Source organism: Nelumbo lutea, chromosome 1 (assembly GCF_056320005.1).
Source record: "Nelumbo lutea isolate HS-2025 chromosome 1, American lotus-T2T, whole genome shotgun sequence".
In the NCBI taxonomy this organism is placed as follows: domain Eukaryota; kingdom Viridiplantae; phylum Streptophyta; class Magnoliopsida; order Proteales; family Nelumbonaceae; genus Nelumbo; species Nelumbo lutea.
The window spans coordinates 113274674-113285699 of record NC_142684.1 but is presented as its reverse complement, the minus strand read 5'-3'; the positions used below and the strand labels follow the sequence as shown (position 1 = coordinate 113285699).

General features: G+C 38.0%; 1 protein-coding gene across 1 annotated transcript; it reads left to right on the top strand.

The window, feature by feature from the left end:
- The first annotated feature begins 1390 nt into the window (after window positions 1-1390).
- Window positions 1391-10359, top strand: LOC148876884 (LRR receptor kinase BAK1-like). Its single transcript, XM_088975735.1, has 11 exons — window positions 1391-2169; window positions 2916-3048; window positions 3161-3232; window positions 6215-6358; window positions 7547-7618; window positions 7737-7808; window positions 7891-8003; window positions 8097-8228; window positions 8304-8645; window positions 8810-9204; window positions 9875-10359. Exons 1-11 carry the CDS (start codon window positions 2076-2078, stop codon window positions 10187-10189), a joined length of 1884 nt encoding a protein of 627 aa, XP_088831861.1. The 5' UTR covers window positions 1391-2075; the 3' UTR covers window positions 10190-10359.
- The last annotated feature ends 667 nt before the right edge of the window (window positions 10360-11026 follow it).

The window sequence follows — 11026 nt, the reverse complement described above, 5'->3', positions numbered from 1 at the left end:
GGTAGCTTATCTGTTTTGTCTTACAACCTTAGAAGTGAAAGAATGTTATTTACAGAAATACTCACGGTCAAGATGTATGCATGCATGCATGTGTTGTCATAATTTATTTATAATAAATTTCATAAGGAACATCTAAATAATTATTTCAATAAATTATTTTTTAGAAGAATGATGATTTACAAATTGATTTGAGAAATGAGAATAGAGAATAAGAGAATTAATTCTCAAGGTCTGTCAATTATTTGTTATCCCTAAAAATACAAAGTCCCATCAATTATAATAGTCTTATTTGGGTACCCGATAAGCCCTATTAATAGTAGGGTCTGTTTTGGGCCCTATTAATTACAGTACAGATCCTAAAATAGGCCCTATGGGCATAGGGTGCGTGGGTCACACTCAGACCCAACTAATCTATGGATAGCCCTAGCTTAAGTTCACATATGCTCAGCTCAAGCTTCACATGAATTTAGGGACAGGTGTCAAATCCCCATCATGTGTACAGAGGATCCGAACTCGAATCCAGACATGGACCCCATAATTTGCCATTTTCCCATTTTCAGCGACGGAACCCGCTGTTGAATGGGTCGTCCCAACCCAAACCATTTAACCTGATTGTTACAGTCCTCCGTTGATGCCTATTTTGGCGCAACTACTCCGTTAGGCTGGGCCCATTCAATGGTGGGCCCTTATTCTGATGTTACAAAGGTGACCGAAGTGACAATTTATGAGGTTGCTGGTGCCCTAGTCGCTATATTTAAGCCTTTTTGTCAATGGAAGATTCAGATGCCATAGGGACAGAATATAATACCTTTGGCCTTTATGTCAATCTTGATGCAATTTATTGTCAATGTTGAGTTGCTGTGACATGAAAGACTCTATCTATCCACCCGGCAGCAAACGTCACTTCCGATTGCCCCTCCTGTGTCAGTCCCTTAGTCCCCTCTCAACTATTTTTATGCCACGTGGTGAAGACTCACTGACCAACACTTTGCCACGTGGAAAGAGTTATGAGGATTTGGTTGTGTTGATAGAGTCACAAAAGACGCGGAGAGGCAGGAACCAGGAATTATGACATATTTCACCGTTTGTTTATTACAGACCTCCCAACTCCCAAGTGGTGTGGTCCTAGTCAAATTCATATTTATAGTCCCTTTCATTGGTCTATGGTCATTGGTCATCCTTAGACAACTGCGAGGAAACAGCCTGGATTCCTGAACATGCATGCCACATTGCTGCTCATGCTGAGTCTATAGATCAGACGGTTGTAGTAGCATTGGGCCAGCAACTGGTGGGTCCCGTACCGTCTTTATTGGGTGGGTGTACCGTGTACGGTTTACACAATGTAACCATCGTCGTTGAAGATTCAAACGGCACAGAACGTAATGGATGGAAGAGCGTATCGTTTCGGGTTATTTTTTACGCGAAAGTCAGAAAGTGCGTATCGGGGCAATCCGTTTGTGGTTTCCTCTTTCTTCTGTCGGAATATCTGAGGTGGAGGAAGGTGGGCCCGGCGGGAAGGTGTCTTTGACCGAACGGGGTTCCCGGTTTGGTCTCTTCCCGTATAACAGAGAGAAGGGGAGTAGAGGGAGAGAGGGTTTTGACTAGGTCCGGGCAGCGGGCAGCATCTCTCGGGCAGCTGAAACACTGCACGCCAGGTTCGCTTCACTTAAGATCACCAGAAAGACAACAAAAAGATAATCGGACCATTTTCAAAGTAGGAGAGAGTATGAGAGATATTGAAGATTTATAAGGGGAGAAAAGAGAAAAAGGTTTCGGAGCTGGAAATTTTTTCCTCAAGAAAGAGGTAGAAGAAAGAAATGATCGGGAGTCTGCTGCAGGTCGTCTGTTTATTGTAATCCGTTTTATTTTTCTGATGAGATCGGCTATCGATTTTGATTCGGATGACTCGTTCTTCGAAAAAAAATGGTGGACGTTTCGGTGGCTTCTCTTGTCAAGTATGATGAGCTAGGGTTTGGCAAATTAGGGTTTTTCTGATGCCGTGTTTCACTGGAATTTGGGTGGATCTGGGAAGATTGATGAAGTAGCTGAGGAGTTCCAAAGTTTGGTCTAGAGAAATGAAAGTCATGGAGCGAGAGATGGTGACTTCGGTTTTGCTCTGGTTGATCCTGGTGTTTCATCCGTTGACCAGGATCTATGCTAATACGGAAGGTGTGTAGCTGCTTTTGACTCACCATTTCTGAGGTTTTGTAGGAATTAGATCTTTGTTTCTTACTCTTTGAGTTGTCGATTTGATAAATGGGTGTGCCTTTAGCTGCTTTGTTGATTGTTGATAGTGCACTGATTGCTCTGATCAAACAGAAAGGAAGCTCTGACATCTAATGTTTTCATTGATTTTTACTAGTGGACTAATTCAAAGGGGCACTAAAATTGGATAGATTTAGTACCGTGGTTGTTGCCATGCTTCGTTGAGCTGGTTTTGTTCCGAATTTCGTTCAAATCGACGATATTGACGGTTGGGAAGAACTTGCTTGACCGCGGATGTTGTTTTTGTACTGAAATAAACTCTAGAATTGTAACATAAAGATATTAGGATTCTCTGCATACTAGCACACCGTGGAATCAAGATATTAGGATTCTGATGGGTCTCAGTAACATCATTGACTTCGGTTACTACTAGATGACATTAGTATTGGAGAATTCTTAGAGAGCAAGTATATGTTCCTACCCTTTGATGGATGTGCTAGTCTGGTCAAGAAAAATTGTTACCCAAAACTTGAGACTTGTCCCCCACCCCTCAAAACAAAAGTAAAAGAAAAAGTGTTTTGAGTGGTTTCTGCCTGATAGAGTGTGGATACCATTTGTGACAATTTAAGATTCTCAAATATTACTTGCTAACAATTGAGGATTACCAAGGATTACCAGTAATTAATGTTTGTTGCTTGCCTTTGTAACAGGTGATGCTTTGCATAGCCTACGGACAAATTTAGATGATCCTAATAATGTTCTACAGAGTTGGGATCCCACACTCGTCAATCCATGTACATGGTTTCATGTTACATGCAACAATGATAACAGTGTTATAAGAGTGTAAGCTATTTGACAGCTTATCTTGTAGCTGAGGATTTGACAGCTGACACTGCTATCTAGTTATTGCATATCTTATGTTATAGTAATTATGATTCCATTCAACTCTTTACAGTGATCTTGGAAATGCTGCATTATCTGGTCAACTTGTTTCGCAACTTGGTCAGCTTAAGAATTTACAATACTTGTAAGTCATGCATTTATGATAAAATTATGTGGAGTTATTTGTTGCTTATTTGTGCTTGTTATTGTATATTTCTTTCCTAAGAGCTTTTCTTTGATGCATCTAATGAACATAAAATATGTATGTTCATTTTATACAATTGTATCCATCACTCTGCTAGTTTCAGTTTTTGTTTTCTTTACGTCTAGAGGATTGTGTGTATATTCAACAAGGTTTTGAATTTTTGATAACTCTAATGTCTAATCTTCACTAGCGCTTAACCTAAATAATGATTTTTTTGAGACAAGTAAAAAATAATGATTTATTGAGTAGGGAATTGTCTAGTATTTAATGTTTTAGTAGGTGTTTAGCACTAGTGCTGGGAACACAGCACCGTTTTCTGAGAAAATGGTGTTGTGTATGTCTGAGTTGTAAGCACCGTCTTATTTTTTGTTTGGAAATGGTGCTGCCACATAGGCTGTTTTCTGGGAAAACAGCACTGGTTTTGTTTGGTATCAGTGCTGCAGAATCGTTTTCAGCATTGGTCTATATTATCCAACGTCCAAGATGATGCCACATCATTGCACCGCTAGCAGCAACGGGCTGTTTTCTGAGAAAACATTGAATTTGGTGTTTCTTGAGACCATACTTTCCCGATTTCCAAGGCATGGTCTGGAGCAACGTTTTTTTCTGGAAAAACGGTACCAAACAAGAGGCCGTTTTCTGAAGCACTGTTTACTCTGATGTGGCACCTATGTGGTGCCATTTTCTGAGAAAACGGCATCGGTGCCAGCTCTTCTTTTCTGTTTATACATGCAACTTATTTCATATCTTCTTAAAATGAAGTTGAAACTACCCATGTTCAAGCCTCAAGGAGGAAAATGCTGTTTTTACTTTTTACATTTTATGTATTGATGTAAGCAAAAAAAAAAAAGTTTTAGTATATAAGCTATATAAATGTTCCTCATTAGATTTTTTTTATCCAAAACAGAGGAGTTAACATATTACAAATATTGATTTATAATTTAATTGGTTCTTAATTCTTTTTGTACTGGAGGGTGGTTTATCATCATGGTTTCTAATTAAGACAAACCAACCATCCATTAGCTTTATTGGAACTTATTGGATAGGTATACATACTTGCATACCCTCTTAGATGTTGGTTTCAATATTTTCTTTGCTCCTTGATCAATGTATCAAAGCCCTTAGTCTGGATTAATGAATTTGTATGCATTTAATTCCCTTAAATATGTGCATACACACAGATGGCACATTTAAGTATATGAACTCTAACTGTTCAAATTCTTGGTTTGAAACAAGAAATATGTGGAATACCATGCTGCTGGTTGCAATATTTGCAATCAGGGGGCATCTGCAGGTACACTGTAAATGATGTGCTATATACTCTTTAGGCTGCCTGCGTCGAATGTGGGATCTTTATTGTCATGCAGGAGTTTCCCTATATATGTAGGGTGATCTGTTCAAGAATTGATGGCTACATTATGCTTTTGAGTTTTGATTTCAGGTGTGGGTATTGGATACATATCAAGGAGTCAGATATGTCTGCCCCAAAATGGGATACTCAAATTAGACTAAGATGGGCTCACTGGCTTGTTTAAACTCACATAAGTTTCAAGCAAGCAAGTGATCTATTGTTTAATAATGTGGATATACTCCACTTTCAAAATCTAATTAAGGGAATGCCCACAAGAAAACATGGAACAATGAACTTGCAACATGAAAATTAAAATGTAAAAATTTACTGAAAATTTGCAGTACAACGGTTAAACATAGTTGTCAAGGCGACGTCTAGGCGACAAGGTGCCCTTTGAGGCTCACCTCGCCTAATCGCCTAACAGTTTTCTACTTCCTACTACAAAATACTTTTTTATTCATTATTTTTTGAGATTATAATTATAAAATAGACATTACTAAACTAAAATAATCATTTTGTGTGTTTATATACTAATTTTTTATTATTTTCTTATTTATTAGGGTTTAATCAACACAAACATTGCTAAATGCTGTATTGAACCCTCAAAGACTTGAAAACCTGAACCAATAAGGAAGAACTAAAAATTTTATCTGATCGGCACATTTTCCTACTACTACTACTACTACTCCTACTACTTTATTATCTTCTTTTCCCAGAACAAAAATAAGGGTTCACCCCCTATATTTTTTGAATTTTATTTTCCTTCTTCCTTTTCTTCTCATGAATATGTTGATTTTCTGTACTTTAATATGAAATTTAGACTTTTCTTATGAAAATCATGAATAATTATTAAAGAAATATGGTTATGGTACCTAGGGAACTACCCTAGGATCTATGTTTTTAACATAAAAAATCCATCGCCTAGGTGACTAGGTGACAAGGCGCCCCCTAGTTGCCTAGCCTCGCCTTGGCGCCTTGAAAACTATGGGGTTAAATTATTAGTAGGCATCACACATTTTATAGTTTTAACTCCTAGCTGCCAAATCTTGTGACATCATAAATTACTAATTTATGTTGGTCGAATCAGCAAATGCATGGGGGCATACCCCATCCATCAGATTTTAGAATCAGAAAATGTGGCCTTGTCCTTATGCATGTTTTGCTGTGTTGTGGACCTGTTGTAGCTAATTTTGGATATAATGGTGGTAAGTTTTTTAAGCACCGCTTCAGAGATGATAAGGATCCACAACTTGACAGAGAATATAGTGCTAGGTACATTCTGTATAAACACTATTCTTTTTCATATAATTAATAAAAATTTCAGTTACTGGTGCCAAAAAGAAATATAGTAGAATGGTGAAACAGGATTTTAATAACCAGCCTAAATTGTTGGGATAAGGCCTTGCTAGGTTGGTTTTGTAGCAGTAATTGTTTGAAGTACAGAAACTGATATAATTATGTTATACTATGTGGATAACTGGATATTTTGCCTATTTTAGCCAGAGGGTTTCATTGTATTGCTGCAAAACTTTTTGATGTTCAAATCATTGAAATCAATTTATGTATGACAGGGAACTTTACAGTAATAACATAAGTGGATCAATCCCAAGTGACCTTGGTAATTTGACAAATTTGGTGAGCTTGGATCTTTACTTGAACAATTTCAGTGGCTCCATTCCAGACTCATTGGGGAAGCTCACAAAGCTTCGTTTCCTGTAAGAATGATCATCCTTCAACTTATTCTTGTGAATGATTATTTCTAAAATTGTTTCTTTTTCTGCTTGTTCATTTCAGTTGGCATCCTTCGTTTTATAGGTTTCCTACTAGGCAGATGGTAGTTCTTTGATTTTCACATATCAAATTACAAATCATTTTTGTTGTTGTGTAGAATTATTAATACTGAAGAGCAATGTTATTAAAAAAATTGCTACCAAGAGGGTTATTTTAGAATTATTACTTTTAGATTCAGAGAAGAGAATGTTTGTTTTAGGAGTTGGATAATTATTACATATTAAATTCAAAATTTAAAAATCCCCAGAATTTCTGTGATTTGTTGGGTGCTCCAGAGTTAAATTGTGACGGAAGATTAGTTAATAACATCAAGTATATTCGTCATTTTCATGGTCCCTTCTGTCAATTCATTACCATCAAAGTCAAAATTGGAAGACCGACTTCTGAGAGAAATTCAATATGGTTCTACAACAGATTTTACTGATAAACTGATGGTATTGTCTTCAATATCTCCTAGAAAATAGAAGGTTATCTCTCTAACATTTAGAATTTGTTTTTAATGAGATGAACAGAATGATGACAAACAGCTCTGTAAACAGTATAGAAAAGCATACATATTGCCGTAGTCAAGGTCATGCAATTTCAGGAATGCTCCCAGGGTAAAGAATTTGAAGGCAAAACAGATTATATCGTTCGACATCATAAAAACATTTTATCGAAACCTGATGCTACAAAAACCATTGGGATTTTTTCACCCTCCAACTCCAAGGCATTACTTCCACGGTCAATTTAGATATTGGCAAATCACTCAATTGACCCCAAAGACCCAAAAGTGATTAACACTTTGCTTCCATTAAGAGCTTTCAAGGAATGAAAAGATGGCATATATCTTCTTTTTCTTGCAAAGCATGCATGTTTTTTGTATTGAGATATCAACAGCCAATAAAATGGTCCAGCAATAGGGTTTAGATTAAAATATCATTTCCAAGAAAAATAGAGAACTTAGAGCATGTCATGATTTTTTGCTGGTTGCAAGTCCTGGGTCTAGCTCAGTGGTGAAACAGTCTTAAGTAATATGTCTCTGTGATTGTCTAATTATTTTCGTCTTTGTAATACATTGTAATAATTTGAAACTCAATATTGTGCTCTTTGGAATGTCTTTGCAAGGATAGCCGTCTTAACAATAACAGTTTGACGGGTCAGATTCCAATGTCCTTGACCAATGTCAGTGCACTACAAGTCCTGTATGTTCTTAACCAACCTCTTTTTCTTTCAATCTAAAGCTTGATCTTTCTTTCTTGTTTCTGGCATGTTCTTGTTCAGAAGGATATCTTGTTAATATTTTGCAATGTGAACTATCAGGGATCTTTCCAACAATGATCTGTCAGGACCTGTTCCAGACAATGGATCGTTTTCACTGTTCACTCCCATCAGGTTTGGGGCTGATATAATTTTGAGGTGTATCAATATTTTCTGATTGTGTTATATTGACTTCTATTTATTTCCTAATTTGCAGTTTTGCTAATAATAAAGGTCTATGTGGCCCGGTTACTGGAAAACCTTGCCGAGGATCTCCTCCATTTTCACCACCACCTCCATTTGTTCCACCACCACCTGCCTCTTCTCCAGGTCTCTCTCTCTCTCTCTCTCTGGGACACAACAGATTTTAGTCATCCAGGATTTGAATGTGAGACCAAGTTCATTTGTTGAATTTTATTTCAGGAGGAAATAGTGCAACTGGGGCAATTGCTGGAGGAGTGGCTGCTGGTGCAGCTTTACTGTTTGCTGCCCCTGCCATTGGGTTTGCATGGTGGCGTAGACGGAAACCACAAGAACATTTCTTTGATGTTCCTGGTTAGTGATTTGACCATAAAAGTAAGTTGAACATATTTCTTGAACATACTATAAACTTGTTTACATCTTTTGCAGCTGAGGAGGATCCAGAAGTTCATCTGGGCCAGCTCAAAAGGTTTTCACTACGAGAACTGCAAGTTGCTACTGATGGCTTTAGCAACAAAAACATTCTTGGTAGAGGTGGATTTGGTAAGGTGTACAAGGGACGCCTTGCTGATGGTTCATTAGTTGCCGTGAAACGTCTAAAAGAAGAGCGCACACCAGGTGGGGAGCTACAGTTTCAGACAGAAGTAGAGATGATCAGTATGGCTGTTCATAGAAACCTCCTCCGGTTACGTGGTTTTTGCATGACACCAACTGAACGCTTACTTGTCTACCCCTATATGGCCAATGGAAGTGTTGCTTCATGCTTAAGAGGTTCCATGCTATTCCTTTTGCATGCTTCTTATTGATTTCTCCTTGATTTATTTTTGTGCTCCCTCCCTCCCTCTCTATAGTATGGTTTGGTTTGGTTATTTCGAATGGATGGTGAATTTGTACATTCATAATTGTTTATTGAATAATTGATGCAATTTTTGTAGAACGTCCACCGTCAGACCCACCACTTGAATGGGCAACACGGAAGCGTATTGCTTTAGGGTCTGCAAGAGGGCTTTCATATTTGCATGATCATTGTGATCCCAAGATCATCCACCGTGATGTGAAGGCAGCAAATATATTATTAGATGAGGAGTTTGAGGCTGTTGTAGGAGATTTTGGTTTGGCTAAGCTTATGGACTACAAGGATACCCATGTTACCACTGCTGTCCGGGGCACAATTGGACACATAGCCCCTGAGTACCTTTCCACAGGGAAGTCATCAGAGAAGACTGATGTTTTTGGCTATGGAATTATGCTTCTAGAGCTCATCACTGGACAAAGGGCTTTTGACCTTGCTCGGCTTGCAAATGATGATGATGTCATGTTGCTAGATTGGGTATGTATTTACTGATTGTGACAAATTTATTGCTGCACATACGATTCTCATGCCAAATATATCTTTTTGGAAAACTTACTTTGACCATTATATTAAATTGGCTATTAGGGTTCAGTTATATTAGGTACACTCTGCTGATTAAATTCTGAAATCCTAGTTTTACAGCTTTAAATGTAATTCACACTGGCGTATTTTGTTTTTGGTTGGTTTCTACTTTCTAGTAGCTTCCCTCTTTGTACAGTTCTCCTATTTTGTGCTGGATGGCTCGTAGGAATTGAAGGAGATTTGGTTTAACCATTTAAGACAATAGATATGCAGATGATGGACCCTTTATTATCAAGAATTAAAAGAAGAGGTCCATGTGGTATAAGCATTTTTTGAGCACTCCTCCCACCAAGTATTGGTCATAATCAAGTTTTGTGAGAAAGAATTGTTCAACTTGAGTTCTCTTTTTGTATTCAATGGCATTGGATTATGTGCATGTCTAGCATTTATGGTAAAATAGGTTTATTTTTATATATTGCAATCATCACTACTTCATTTCAGTGCTATTCCAAGTATGAGCTGGCTTACACGTATTCGATCACAGAAAACATGTAGTCCAGTAGTTGGATAACGAAAGAGTCATCTTTTCACTCCTTGATACATCTGTGCAATTTTTTTTTTTCAGGTAAAAGGACTTCTGAAAGAGAAGAAGTTGGACATGCTGGTTGATCCTGATCTGAGGAATAATTATATTGAAGGGGAAGTGGAGCAGCTGATCCAAGTAGCATTGCTTTGTACGCAAGGCTCCCCAATGGACCGGCCCAAGATGTCAGAGGTGGTGAGAATGCTTGAAGGCGATGGCTTGGCAGAGAGGTGGGAGGAGTGGCAGAAAGTGGAGGTGGTCCGCCAGGAGGTTGATTTTGCACCCCATCGGAACTCGGAATGGATAGTTGATTCCACGGAAAACCTTCATCCTGTCGAATTGTCTGGTCCAAGATGACCTTATCAGGACCAAAGTAAAGAAGAAGGAAATTATTTACCACTTTTTTTTATATTTTTTTTCTTCACCTTTTTTACCATCTTGTCAGTCTTTTGTAAGCGCATCCTGTATCCAAAAGTGAAATTCATCACGTCTGTGAATATGAATCTTTCCTGGGCCATTTGTATTTATCTGCTGCAGCCATTTCTCAATGATGATGTTATACTTGAAAGAGATGATCTGTTGCAGTTTGACCTTTTTAGGTGCCGAAGGCAAACTCAGCCAAAGAACGCATCACTGTATGTCATGTTATGCAGTTCAAATGGTTTGTGTGCTTAACAGAACTGCCTCGTGGCAAAAAACTGTAAGATTACTAACGCATATCTGTCCGTCCCCAAAACATTCCAAGGATTTTAAGATGACTAACATTCGACCTGTTTTTGAATTTTTCTTTTCCCGTCTTTTTTTGGCCGGCAATAAAATGGTTTCACTGTGGTTTAGCATGGCATTTCAGAGGATATGTCCACTAGCTAAATTGGATTTCTAAACAAAATTTGGGGAGGGGTCGTTCCAGCATTTTAAGAATTTGAACAAAATTTTCCTCTGCAACCAATTGCCCCAAGGGATTCACCTTTACTTGGGATCGAAACATCCTGATATCTTCAAGAAACAAATAACCTGCCTGTTGACACGTTAGCCAATTGAACCTAGCTCATTGGGTTACGTTAATCCAGTCATGTCTATGAGATAGTTGAGGCCATAAACTAATATCCAATTTTCGATTTTGGGCCCATGTGCCCCGGTTTGGCCTTACCACCTATTCTTGTCAAGGGTATCATTGTATCAATATTTTTGTAT